This window comes from Meleagris gallopavo, chromosome 2 (assembly GCF_905368555.1).
Source record: "Meleagris gallopavo chromosome 2, MGAL_WU_HG_1.1, whole genome shotgun sequence".
In the NCBI taxonomy this organism is placed as follows: domain Eukaryota; kingdom Metazoa; phylum Chordata; class Aves; order Galliformes; family Phasianidae; genus Meleagris; species Meleagris gallopavo.
The window spans coordinates 96,483,111-96,497,900 of record NC_139405.1 but is presented as its reverse complement, the minus strand read 5'-3'; the positions used below and the strand labels follow the sequence as shown (position 1 = coordinate 96,497,900).

General features: G+C 38.2%; 1 protein-coding gene across 5 annotated transcripts in view; it reads right to left on the bottom strand.

Moving 5' to 3' along the window:
• GREB1 (growth regulating estrogen receptor binding 1) overlaps window positions 1-14,790 on the bottom strand; it is an 87,722-nt gene that overhangs the window by 44,208 nt on the left and 28,724 nt on the right. For all 5 annotated transcript variants that reach the window (XM_085218026.1, XM_085218029.1, XM_085218025.1 and 2 more), the window contains 3 exons: window positions 8,921-9,077; window positions 5,562-5,681; window positions 4,619-4,795 (listed from right to left, as the gene is read on the bottom strand). In XM_085218026.1, the coding sequence (XP_085074152.1) occupies window positions 4,619-4,795; window positions 5,562-5,681; window positions 8,921-9,077 (454 nt within the window). The remainder of the gene's footprint in view (window positions 1-4,618; window positions 4,796-5,561; window positions 5,682-8,920; window positions 9,078-14,790) is intronic.

Genomic DNA, 14,790 nt, shown 5'->3' with positions numbered 1-14,790 from the left:
AGAACAGTGTTCGTCATAATGTCTTGGGGGTCCCAGTGAATGAAAAGCTGGTCATGAGCCAGCAGTATTTTCTTATAGCCAGGAAGGCTGATGCTATCCAGGGTGCTATCCACAAACAGAGGGGTGACCAGCAGGAAGAGGAAGGTGATTGTCCCCCTCTACTCTGCCGTTGTGAGGCCCCATCTGGAGTATTATGTCCAGATCTGGGGCCCCCAGCACAAGAACCACAGGATCATATAATTGTAGGCATTGGAAGGAACCGCTGGAGATGATCAGACCAATTTCCCTCAATCTTTTCTTCTCCAGGCAGTCTCAGGTCTCTCAGTCATTCCTCCTAAGGGAGGTGCTCCAGGCCTCTCATCATCTTTGTGGCCTTCCACTGGACTCCAGCAGAACACTGTATGTTTTAACTGAGGAACCCAGAACTGGACTCAGTACTCCAGGTGTGGCCTCACAATGGCAGAGTATAGGGGGAGGATCACCTCCCTCAACCTGCTGGCTATGCTCTTTTTAATGCACCTCAGGATACCATTGGTCTTCTTGGCAAAAGTGCATATTGCTGGCTCGTGGTCAATTTATTGTTCACCAGGACACACAGGTCCTTCTCCACAGAGCTTCTCTCCATCAGATTGATCCCTAAATTGTAGTGACGCATGCAGTTATCCCTCCCCAGATGTAGACTCTACACTTGCTCTCATTAAACTTCATCAGGCTCCTCTCTGCCCAACTCTTCAGTCAGTCTAGGTCTCACTGAACGGCAGCACAGCCTTCTGGTGTGTCAGCAATCATCCCAGCTTTATATCATCAGCAAACTTGGCAAAGGTGGACTCTCTCTCTTCATTTAGGTCATTGATGAATTTGAACAAGGCTGGACCCACTACCGACCCTCATTCTGTGCATGCCATGTTCACATACTATGGCTGGAGCTAACAGCTGATAGAGAGGAGAGCTTGCTTTATAAACAAAATGCATTAAATATTCTTCCATATATTATAGAAAACACAAAGGTCAGGGGAGTCAGGGCAGCCATAAGGTGACTCAATATATCTATGTCATGCAACTGATTTCACAAGAGAATTAGAAATCGATGCCCAGAGTTTTGGGGCCAGAAGCCTTTCACCTTTAGGTCAGTGGTTCAAACCCAACTCTGTTTAGTAGTGATTTAAGGCCATTACCCTCTGAAGATTGTTTAATCAGAAGATATTTGATTGCATCTGATATCTTATCATGTGCATTTGCTTGAATTTGCCCACATCACAGTGATCTATTATCCAAATGATCATTGTGGGTCCCTTCCAACTCAGGATATTCTAAGACTCTATAATTTAAAAAGCACTTCCATGCTAAGGGCCCCATGGTCTATAGCAGGACCTTGGACTAAAGGGATGGGAAGCCCTATCTACCTTATGACTGGGCAGTGGTTCCTTTAAAATAATAGTGAACTTGTGCTAGGGGTAAGTAGAATACTTCAAGAAGGAAGGATATCTATCACCACTTGGCCCAGCTGAAAATTTTCTTCCTGTTTTTTTTTTTTTTTCTCTTTAAATGACGAATGGAGTTTTAATTAATGTTCATATTTATGTAACATTAATATTTTTTTGAAAGTTTCCAACTTCCTTAACACTAAGAATTAGCATGGTTTGAACTCTTCAATAAAAATATGTCTTCTGTTCTGTTCTACTCACAAGCAAAAAGCTCACAGACACTGACTGCTTCACTTTTTTTTTCCTCCCATTCAGTACCATTCCATTGAAGACTGAAGGCCTTAAATGAAATTAATACATTCATGTTGAGACTCCATTGTACAGAAACTCACTACTTTTACAAAAACCAAATAGAACAGTGTACTTTCTAACAGAAGTGCCACAGATTTTATACTGCAACCTTTTCATCTTGCAGCATACAATGCAAGCAAACTAATCTTTTCCTCTGTTGTCCTGACCTCAGGGACCCACTGAAAAAAAAAAAAAAGAAAGGATTTCTTATTCCCTGCTAGGAAAGTGGGCAGCTGTTAGGTCTTTTGGGAAGGAAAATGATGAGTGAATAGCTGCTTTGTTTATCATGAGAGACCCTTCTTATCAGTAAGAACTGAAGGGAAAAATGAAAAAGAGAAAAACCTTTGGGGGTGATACATATTAACCGCACTTACTAGGAAACAATAAATATCACACTATCGCAGTTCTTCCTCCAGTCAAGCATTCCTTCAGGCTACAAAACAAAAAGGAACAGTTTCCTAGAGCCAAAATTTGAATTTGTTTTGCGGAGTAGCAAAACTTGGGATCTAACTCAATTAGTGGATACACATACAATACGTTCTCAGGCTCTTCAAACACAGAGAACTTTTTGCTTAACAGCCTGCCTTTTCCAGAAAACAGAAGTTTTCCATGTAATAAACCATCCACTGTAAAAACAAAACAACAAAATAACCTCACTGTTCAGTAGGGACAACTTTCATATTACAAGTACATATTTCTAGATGATGGAGCAACTCAGTAGCATAATCAATAAACTGGGACAATATCAGCAGCCCCTCATGGGAACAAGGCATAAGTCAAAAGATGGTCAAGAAACTTCTGAGACATTTTGCTTTTTCCTGGAATTTTTGTATGTTCCCTAAAAAAAAATTATCTGGGGGGAAAAAAAGTCCTACAGTAGTCAGCAATAACTACTACAGAAAAACACAATATCTTGAGAGGGAAGAAAACAGGATTTTTTTTTTTTAAATAATATGGTTCAAGGGTTAGAAGTGATGTGCAAAAATCACTAATAATAACAAAAGTGGGGAAATATTCTGACTCTCACAAAGATATCTAATTTCTATTCTACCAATAGTATTCCATCCCCATGCCAATGAGATCTATCATATTTTTTCATCAGGCAACTTTTTTTTCAACTTATAGATGAAGATTTTGTATCTCAAAGATCCAAATGCAAATCCTTTCACATTTAATCTTGTTATAGAATACACAAATTATCCTAAATTATCACTTTTTTTTTTTTTTTTTTTGCAGAAGAACACGATTCACTAGAATTTAAATGTAGAACAGCCAAAAATAAGCATCTAAGTTGTTTAGAAGAAGAAAACAGTATTAAATAATCAAGCTGAGGATGCAAGTAGCATAAAAACCTCTCAGTTATGCTCTCATTGCCTTTTTCTTTTCTTGTTTAGCACGCAATTAACAAGTATTCTACTTTCTCTCCACTAACAGCCTGGGGAACTTAAGCTGTTAAGAGTGCTAGCACTGAATGGTTGGAGTGGTACAACATTCCTGTCTTTATCTTTAAAATAACAACAGGTGGGTGATTTATAGTCCTTCTAACTCTTTCACAATCACTAGTCAAATCTACTGTGACCAATCCAACTCTGCAAGATCACGAGGAAAGGAATTACTGTACACAGAATGACATTATCCACCTTCACATTATGCTGTCATCCTAAATGCCTTGAAGAGTGGCTCAAACTGAAATAACAACTGAGTTCACGTCATATCCCTCAGTATTTGTGAAAGAAAATAGTTAAAGGGCACAATGACAAATAGTTCCTTTCTGCTATCTAAAGCTCAGAGTGGTACACAGAAAATGACGAGGCATTTTTGAAGAAAATAATACATAATTACCCAAGAATGTCTGACTAAAAGAAGAGCTTTTCCTCCAGATTATATACTTTTTGTCCCAGTATATAAACTATTCCAATTTACTAACTTCAATATACAGTTCATTCATTCACAACTGTGGATTGCCCCTAATTGTACTGCTTTGGAGGAGGATAATGGCAATCATAAGGGCTAAAATGAAAATAGAAAGACTCAGTTTATGTCAGAAATTGGACACTTAAATTGGTGAAAAGCAAGAAAATTTTAAGTATTCTGCATAATTTGTTTTCTTAAAATAATGTGCATTGTAAGACTGAATTCAAATGCACTATTACCTGATTACACATTAAAGAAAAAATTCAAATTATAATACTTCATATTTATTTTTACTGTGATAATAGCAAAAATTCATGCTATTGTTTAAACTTAGTGGAGAACACGACCCCTGCCCCAAAAGAATGAATGAAAATGGTCATAATAGATGAGGCTCTGGGCAACCTGATCCAGTGCTTGATTTAGTGGTTGGCAACCCTACCCACAAGCAGGGGTTTGAAACTAGATGATCTTCAAGGTCCCTTCCAATCCAAGCCTATGATTCTATGTTAATTTTTTACAGTACAAACTATGGTCAAACTGCTACATGTATCTTGTAGCTAGAAAGGTTCACTTTGACAAATCTACACTCTGTCCAACTATGTTAGTATCTGGAAAGCTAAAATAGGGAGCAGTTCAACTCCAGTTACCAGATGTGTAGTTCCAGCAACTAGGTCATAAACAGACCAGACAATGACTTAATTCTTGGGCTAATGGACAGAAGATGATGAAGAATTTCTAATGAATTGGCTTACTCTGTATCTTTCCAAAGTAAACATAACCAGCTCTGAGTTTTTATCTTGTTGTGCATCACCAACAAGAGTTATTGTACAAACACAAAAGAAAGAACATCTGCTGAACTCACTCTGCGAAAAAAAAACTAGCTATTAATTGTAGACCACAGAAGCATTCACTTACTGTGACACACTTACCCAACAGGGCATTGCGCCCATTATCATCTGGAAGGAATCTTTTATCCACAGCACACACTAAGAGGTGATCAGGTAAATTTGGTGACTTGGCACCAACGAGTAAAAACCCTGATGGTACCTCAATATGTTCATTGGAAATCGAAACCAGTCTCAAATCTTTACCAGCCTGGCAGAAACCTAGAAAAAAAAAAAATCAATACAATGTACTTTAAGTTGAGAAGAGTTTTCTCTTTAATACAGGTAATTGTCTTTCTTAAAGATCTTCCAATAGTTTTAGTGAAAAGCAAAGTGGTATTCTCTGAGGTCAAGAGCAAAATAATTGATAGTTTTTTTTCCCTCCTTTTGGTCACCATAAACAAATATCATCAGTACAATAAACAAACTCAAATTTGAAAATCCAGAGAGAACTTTCTCATGATGATGTTACATAACATGCAGATATTTATGGGCTACTTACTAATGTCATTATAACTACAGTCAGATTTTCAGAAATGCAGATAATAGTTCTAAGTATCTAGTGAATTTCACTGGTTTTCCTGTTGTTTTTTTTGTTGTTGTTGTTGTTGCTTGTTTTTTGAACAATTATTTCAGCAACATTGAATTAGGTACACTTCAAGAAGTAAAAACTAATGATAAAACCTGAGAATTACCTTACTCATTATAGTGAATGTTACACCTGTAAACTCGACCTTGCCTTGTTCTGTTCTTATGTCAGGTGTTCTAGCACAAACACTTACCTGCCACATTTGGTAAAGACCTTGCAAAATGCAAAAGCAGCCAAGAACTATCCAGTTTTGTCTGACAGATAATGAACAGTGGAATGCTTATTATTTTTACTACATATAAATGATCTTGTTCTGATGAGTTACAGGGAAGGACTCCAGTTATACCAATTTCAGCAGTGCAAAATACCTTCTGATTGCATGTTTAGTGCATTTCTTACCATCGGTAGTGCAACACCCTTCTGGGGGAGGCTTCATCTGGTAAGAAACAGGACTACTTGACTCTGAGCCTTCTTCTTCTTCCTCTTCTTCCTCTTCCTCATTATCTGCTCTGCTGCCTGCTACAAATTGTGATAGCAAAAATGTGTTAGAAAATAGAAAATGCTGGCAACAAATAACTGAATGAACAAGGTGACCCAGTTACAGAAAGTATTACAGAAAACTGGATTCTCTCCTCTTGTCAATGACTTTAACATTGTCAGCTCTAAAGCTATCTGTTCTTTCTGTGAAGCTCCAACTTGCAGTCTTATGCTTACAACAACATCTCTGATTAAAAAAAAAAAAAAAAAGCTTTTTGCCTCAAAAAAAAAAAAAAAATCAAAAGCACAACACAAGTGTACCTGAGGAAGTAAAAAGCCAAGGGGCAAATAAAAAGAAGCCTCTATTTATTATTCAAAAAATAATCTCTATTTTTAAAACAACCTCAGAGTAGTTCAGAGATCTAATGCCTGGTGTTTGAACTCTTGTTGATCACAACAGTGTAACTGTATCCTTTATTTCTAATATTAACAGCCAAAATAAATGTAAATTCATTACTTTAGAACACCATGGCTGCAGTCCAAGTACAGGTTTCATCAATGAGGTGCTGATCATGTCCTTGGTGCTGTAGACTGAAGAAACAGTTCCCACTTGAAATTAGGTTCAACCACAGCTGATATCACAGCAAGAAAACCTGATTCTCATCAGTCCATTTCCTACCAGAACCCAGAGCTCTGAGTAAAACACTGCTGCTCTCTGCACAATGTCAAGGAATGGCAGATGTCTGAAAGACAACACAGAGGTCTGCACATGGACTGTGCTATTCTAAGAGGCAATTCTGAATGCTGAGGAAAAGAATATATCATTTAGGCTTTTATTTTAGATGCTTTAATGTGTTTTACCTTCAGACTCTCTGCTGCATACCACTTTTCCAGTGTTCTGGTCACTTGAGTCAATATTTTTAACTGACAGATTGCTTGCTAACAGAATTAACCTGCTTACTCTCCATGTGTATTACAGGGAAAGAATTTGAAATACATGTTTTCTTTTAAGTATTTAAACATCAAGCCTGGTGCACACAGATAAAGGCATAATGTTAAACATTTCTGTTTAAGGATATAGTCCAAAGACAAAAATGCTGAAAGTGAACAAAGAGAAAAGTGAAGCTCTTTGTCTTTTGTATTTAAGACAGGGATAAGTTATGTGTTATGACTTAACCTTGACTAACATCTATAAGCATCAATAATAAAAAGACAGGAATAAAACAGAATGAGAAAACGTCCTACTACTGGAGCCAAGGAGATTTGATGTATCTAAACCAACTTATGTGAACTTGGCATTTTCAATTTATATAGCTTCAAATAATTTTATAGGCAATTGTGCTTGTGTAAGTGACCATATACTTAAAACAAGTATGTTCAGATTTTTTTTTTCAAATTTAAATGTAGAGACTGGAAAACTGTAGTCACTGGAAAATAATTGGTTGTGAACTCTTTGCAAAAAATGTACTGTGTAGGTGAGAAATGTCCAACTTGTTTAACTTGTCTCCAGCACTGACCTTGACTACATTACATTGTCTAAATTATGTATACCATGTCTGCTCCACCATAGGAAAACTGGCTATATTGATGACTAGTAAGCAGTTATGGCCAAGAGCAGCCCAAGTATATGAACAAGACAATGTCAGGGGCAAGGACGCATAACAAGATGGATGGACAAGAGCTTATGCAGGATCCTGAGGATGGTTCTCTGTTTCAGATGCCTCCTCAAAGTACAGGGATTCACCTAGCTAGGAGTAGACGTTTCTACTTATTGTGAGGCTGGAGTATAGGATTCCAGACTGTAGACCTCTCTTATCTAAGGAACAACCTTGGAAAAAATCTGTGTCAGATCCCTCCAGAGTTCCCTTTGTCTGAAACTTCCATGAAATTAATGTTCTTCACCAGGCTTCTGTGGGATAAATTATAGTTCAATTCTGTTGCCATTAACAAAAAGAAAAAAAAGAACAGAACCAGCCTCTCTTGGTCTAAAAAGTTCCTTGTTCAAAGCCCTGAATGAAAGAAGCTACAGTAGTGTGCAATTGCACATTTGTTCCTCAACAACGTATCTGCACCTGTAGCACCATTCCCAGGTGATATCATAATAAATTTTCTGACATCACTGTTGATTGACATGGAAAAGATTATTAAATCCTCATAGAAGTATTTAATAGAAGAATCACTTTGTGTAGATACAAAACAGCATAAATATTTAAACAATGAATGTAGATTCATTCTTATGTCCTATGCTAGCAAAAAAAAAAAAAAAAAAAAAAAGATTTATGATGTGTGAATGGTGAACAAGCTTATTTCTGCAAGGGATATTTCCTCAGCAGTTACAGTAAGGTAGCAGTAAAAAGTTTAATCCATGCAAAATACTTTTTTCCATTATTATTCCTTGGGTTGCTGTTTTTCTTTTCTTTTCTTTCCTTTCATTTTATGTTGCTGTGGATCATTAATCATTATGCATTCTGCACTGCATATCTCTAAGCTCTCTTTAGCAAGGTAAAACAGCATAAGCAGACCTGGTCAGAAGAAATGAAACACCACCCTGGTGGCAGAAATGGTTAAATATTAAATATAACCTTGCACCAGCATTGAACTATGCATATTAGAGCACATCAAAGCAACAAGTTGTACCATGAGTTTACTTGTCAGAGCTACAGTTCATCTAAACTATACTATTTCTAAGAAAAAACAACTGAGCAAATGAAACTCAAAAAATGATCTTCTCTAAACAATGTCCCGTGTGCTATATAATGACTTGAACAAGATTTACCAGTGTTTGTATCCTATGTTTTTGCCTTTACAACAGAATAACTAAAAGAATCATGCCAAAAGTAGATATAAACATCCTCAGTAATCAGCTACAATTTTTTGTACCTTATTATTCACAACAAAAATCACTTCAAGTGTATCTCATTCAAACATCTGTTATATTTTTAACTGTTATTTACTATGTAAATTCCAGCAGTATATGATAAATTATAGGATAACAGACAATATGTTATAAATCACCAAAGATTTCTCCAAATCTTCAATTTATACATGCATACAAATCTGAGCAAACAGGTAACTTAATTTTTTCAAAACAAAAGACAATTCATTTTGCATTCTAATCAAATTCTAATATAAATATTTATACCTTTATTTTAATATATCTAAAGAAAAATTTTGAATACTGCAGCTTTTCTGCATTCCTATTTTAAATGTTTTGCTGACCCCTAGGAGAGCAAACAGCAGAATTGTGATGGAGCAGAAATATAAAGTTCACTAATTCCTACCTTCCAGCGATGACAGCTGCTGTTCAGCTTCCAAATACAACTGAGAGAAGATCGGCCTTGGAACTAAGTTGTTTGAGCGAAGAGAGGCCTCGATAGAATTATGCAACACTTCTTCAAACCTTGTTGTCTTGAGCTGTCCGGCGTAAGAATTTCCCATCTTCTCAAACAAAAAGACAAGGAGAAAAAAGAAAACAGATTTCAATTTTAGTACTTAGAACTCCATGACTGCACGTTGATGTCAGACTGCAACATTTCTCATGAAAGAGAAATTGTCCGCAGAGAAAGGCATAGGAAAGGAACATTGACTGCAGCAGTGGCTGAGCTGATCCTGCTGGGGAAATACAGGAAGTTATCTACAAGTAACAGCTTTCTGAAATTCAGTAGAAAAGCTTTGACACCTTCTTGAAGACAAGCCTGGAAATCTCAGTCTAGTAATTCCATGGTTTGTATAGCAATTGAGGAGACGCATTTTCAGTAGTCAACAATCTCACCTGTCAAACAGCCTGTTTGGTGTGATTTGAGCAGAACAAATTGCAAAGGATTTGGGCAATAGCACAGTTCAGTGTAGTTACCTTTTCATGGCCCAATCATGGCTAAAAACTCACAGCTAAGGCAGGTCAACATATTTTAGAGGTTTTACTGCTGTAATGTGTTGTGGAAGATGATGGATTTTTCTTCTCACCTTAAGCAATATTTTTCCATAAGAACAAGCATATTTTTGTAAAGACAGGCATATCTATTATCTATTTGATTTTGCATTTCATTATTAGCAACTTAGTGAAACAGCATAATTCACTCAGATGGTCAATGAAGAGCCAGCTTATCCCAGCTGAATATCCCAGCATTTCCTTCCCACGTCCTTTACCACCGCCTGCTTTCCCACAAATACAATGACCTGGTATAGCCAAAAGCCATGTCAGCTTTCTTTTTCTATTACAAAGTAGCTCTTGCCCTGGGCCCCATGTCCTTTCCCTCCTCACATTACTGTGAATGGAAAGCATGAAACGTTTCCTGTTTGTGGCAGTAATTCCAAAACAGTGAACAGCCCCTCCTCGGTGCAGGGTGCTGCCTGGGAAATGAGCCTGTTGGGAAGCATCCTGCAGGAATAGGGCAAGCAAAAGGAAAGCTATTTGGAAATTACATACGGCTCTTCTCAGGGAAAAAAAAAAAAAAGAAAGAAAAAAAAAAAAAAAAAAAACATACTCCAAAAAGAAACACTATGCAAATTTGACCATTTGGATATATTCGTATCACTTTACAAACCTTATAGACATATAAAACCATAGCTCTGTATACTTTTTGGGACCATTTTAGTATCATATTTTTAACTACACGCTATATACAGCATTAACAGAAGCTCAATGAGAATTACATAATGCAGCGCTTACAGACATGATCAAGAAAGGAAGTAGACATTAGTGACAAAATAGATGAATGTACACAAAAGCAAATGAAAAAATTGCAGCACGTAGCACTGAGGAATCCATTTGCTGAAGGGTTAAAAAAAGTAACAAAATAAAGCACATTAGCTACGTTCAGAACTAATGTGGAAGTGAGGATGCATCCTCTCTTCCAATAGAAGCAGCAATTTCCCTCTGGCTCTTCTCATTTCAAATTTTAATTACTGCTTCATCTATACCAAACCCAGCTGATGATAGTGAAGAATTTCTGTCTTCAGTATTTGTCCCTAAAAGGATGTATGAGAGGTTGGTATAATTTATTTGAGAGCTCAAACTCTGTTTCTAAGCAAACTCACTAATTCTGGTCTTAATTTTAACCCATCTTTCAAGCTCTATATGCCAACATCAGTGCAATAAAGAAAATAATTATCAAGATACCTAACAGATATGTCATTCTTTTTAAAATCTCTCCTCATACTATGAATATTATTTTCTCTTTTTAGTTTGGAGGCATCTGGTGGCCAGGGACCCATCTCCACATTTTCAGGACCAAGAACTGTATGGTTCTGCACAGTTTTGAAATTCTGTACCAAAGAGAAATAAAAATGAAGGAACAAGCACTCAACATGGTAGTATTCAATGTCATACCTTCTGGATTGGAAGCACCACTCAGCTATCAGGCACTTCATACTTTTTTACATAGACAGCTTTATTTCAAAGCAGAGACACAACAAGAAAAATACTGGATAACAGCCAAAAGATTTTCTGTACATCATAATTCCTGATTCAACCCTCATATAATACTCAGTAGTTTGACTGCAGTTGCGGAGGCTTGCCTTACAAGAGGCTGGATTTTACCCATTCTCAGCATGATCAAAGAAAACTGGACTTCTGAACTTATTCATTTACTTCTTGAAAATCTTCCACAGAGCACATGAAAAATAGGAAGATTTAAAATTCATCTAGAGAGAGACACAATATTTTCAGACGACCCAAAAGCATTATTTACACATAAGTACACATGCAGAACTGCTTTAAGCAAAGAGGCATGAAGGCTGACTTGCTTATTGACACTATTTGCATCTACTCATGATGAAATAAATAATACTGCAGTATATCAGTATATAAACTCTCTCCTATTGGTACAAACAGCTATTATTCTGTACTGTTTATTAGGAATAGCAACAGATGCCACTTTTACTGGCACCTTACATACTTGTTATGTAGAGCCCACTAGCGGACACATCAGAAACCCTATCTCTAATGCTGAGGATGCCATAAATCAGCATCATCAGATGCTGAGTCTGGTGTGACATAACAGTGCAGTTACACTGTTTATACAAGGTACAGATCCTGGCATCCTTTGCAACACAGTTTTTCTTCCACTAGTTCTTCCACAGTTCCAACTTAATTATACGGATGAGTTTGTACAGCAAAACAGAAACATTTTGGATCTGCATATGTAGTAAGCTCTTGCATACCTGTAGGCTGTCACACTTTCAAACACAGTCATAAATTCAGGAACGTACTTCAGAAGACACAGCCAATCTTTTAGAGACATTTTACATCATCAAGCACACACTTCTGGAACCAGAAATTGTCTACTGCATAAGATTTGGAGGTTGTAGATGCCTCATCCCCGGAGGCATTTGCCAACATCAGCCCATGTCATTCAGAGCCCCAGTAATTCTCTCAGTTGTGGGAGAGATGACTTCCATGAAGCAAGCAGGAGAGAAGCCCTGTGATGGTTGTCAGCCTCTTTGCTTTAAAGCCGCCGAGACTGCGGCACCTGAATTGTAAACTGCTGACTCTGTGGCACCAGGAAGCAAAGGCTTTGAGTCCTATTTTCCTGCTTCAATGAGCTCAGCGTTCCCAGCCCAGATTTATGCCTCTCTTGGTACAAGTGGGTGGCGCAGGCTGAAGTTTCAAATACATGTGAAATTCCAAGCCATGAACATAGATGGCAACCAGATCTATTAAAAAAAAAAAAAAAAAAAAACCACAGGGCAACAGAAGCGTAGGCCTCGACCCCAACTGCTGATAAATCAAAGAGCAAATGACTGTCACAGCCAGTTTCCATGGAGAGCATGCAGAGAAAAATACTGGTCATTACAAAGGAGGAAAAAAACAGGAAGGAAGACCTGGACCTGGGAGAGCTGCTTACAACCATAACAAAAAGAATAATGAAAGCACTCTGAGGAACATAGGTGCCTAAAAAACAATTGCAGATACAGCTGAAGTGGATCAGGACAATGTATTAGAAACCCACAGATAAATGCTGCCAAAGAGAAATGCCAGGCGTCTGAAAATGCCTGTGAATATGTTAGTCTAAAGATGTTAGGAGTCCTGGGCAAACATCTGTTTGTCATGGAGTGGAAAGCAGGACTTCCTAGTTATTTGGCTTTGGCTCTTAATTCTCTGATAGCATAGTCCATGGCATGAAGATCTACATGGCACAGCTAACTGGCCAGAAAGATTTACTGAGCATTCAGCCTAATAAACAAAGTATATGGGGAAAGTAAAAAGTAGATCTATGTTAGTTGTAAGAGAAAAGCTCTCTAGTTCCAAACAAAGAACTATCAGGACTCCTGTGGTAAACAGCAATTACTTGACTAGGAAGTATAGAATATGATTCAGAGTTAATAGTTTTGCCCGTTGGTTACAGACTCATCTTCAGGTTCAACTGCAGCTGAAATCATCAGGTTTTGAAGAAGGCGGCCATCACCTGCACTGTTCTGCTATGGCCCTGTACTCCAGCTGATGCAATTTTAGAAAATGCCCGCTCAGCCACGAGGATAAAACCTACCAACATGAGAGCCATGACAGTGACTGGTCATACACAGAGCAATGATTAGCAGCAGAAGGACATGCCATCTCCAACCTAGAATGGAGGTGCTCGCAGAGAGATCTTTTGACTAGTGAAAAGAAGACTGTAATGTACTGGTGACTTATCAGATGCAGTTGCCTATAGTAAAAGAGTATTAATGTTTTGTGAAGACTGAAGGTCTAGCATAGCAACACCAGACAGAATTTATCCTACACCTTGGACAGGATGAGTGTCATAGAATCAAAGAACAGTTTCTTTGGAAAAGATCTCTGGAGATATCCTAAGGAAAACTATAGATATAAGAGAACAGAAATGAATTAAGGCTTTATACAACTGCTAAATAATAAGAAGAAGACTGTAAAAAGAACCTTTGGCTTTATCAGAAATAGAAAAAGCGAATCTATGCAAGCTGTGCTAAGAAGGTTTTAAAATGTAGTCAAGAGATCCAAGTGTGAAATTAGAAAGCCACTGTTAATCACTTTAGTTGAGAGGTCTGAAGGAAATTAAAAATGTTTATGTCCCAAGTTTTAAAGAATCACAGAATCACAGGGCTTGGAAGGGACCTCTGGAGATCATCAGTCCAGTCCCCCTGCTAAAGCTGGATCCCTACAGTAGGTGGCATAGGAAAGCATCCGGATGGGTTTTTAATATCTCCAGAAAAAGTAATTCCACAACCTCTCTAGGCAGCCTGTTCCAGGGCTTGGGTACTCTCACAGTAGAAAAGTTCTTCCTCATGTTTTTCTGGAAATTTCTGTGTTTCAGATAATGACCATTTTCCCTTGTCCTGTCAGTGGTCACTATTGAAGCGAGTCTGGCCCCATCCATTGACTCCCAGCCTTTAGATATTTAAAAACAGTGATCAGATCCCCTCTCAGCCTTTTCTTCTCCAGGCTGAATGAACAGTCTCAGGTCTCTCAGCCATTCCTCATAAGGGAAATGCTCTGGGCCTCTTGTCATCTTTGTGGTCCTCTGCTGGACTCTCTCCAGCAGGACACTGTTTTTTAACTGAAGAACCCAGAACAGAACACAGTGCTCAAGATGCGGTCTCACCAGGGCAGATTAGAGGGGAAGGATCACCTCCCTCAACCTGCTGGCCATGCTCTTTTTAACACACCCCAGGATACCACTGGCCTTCTTGGCCACAAGGGCACACTGTTGGCTCATGGTCAACTGTTGTCTACCAGGACACTCAGGTCCTTCTCTTCAGAGCTCCTTTCCAGCAGGTCAGGCCCTAACCTGTACTCATGCATGTAGTTATTCCTCCCCAGGTACGGACTCAGCATTTGCTCTTGTTGAAACTCATCAGGTTCCCCTCCGCACTACTCTCAGTCTATCAAGGTCTCACTGAATGACAGCACAGCTTTCTGATGCATTAGCCAATCCTCCCAGCTTTGTATCATCTGTGAACTTGCTGAGACTGGGCTCTATCCCTTCACTCAGCTTCTTGATGAAGAAGTTGAACAAGATTGGACCCAGTACCAACTCTTGGGGAGCACCACTAACCACAGGCCTCCAATTAGACTCTGCATCTACCCAACCAGCCACTACATCACAGAAGGCTGATGTCTAAATAAGAAATCAGAATTATGTAGGACTTGCAAATTATTAAAAGAGAAAAAATTTCACACTGAGTTGCACATTTT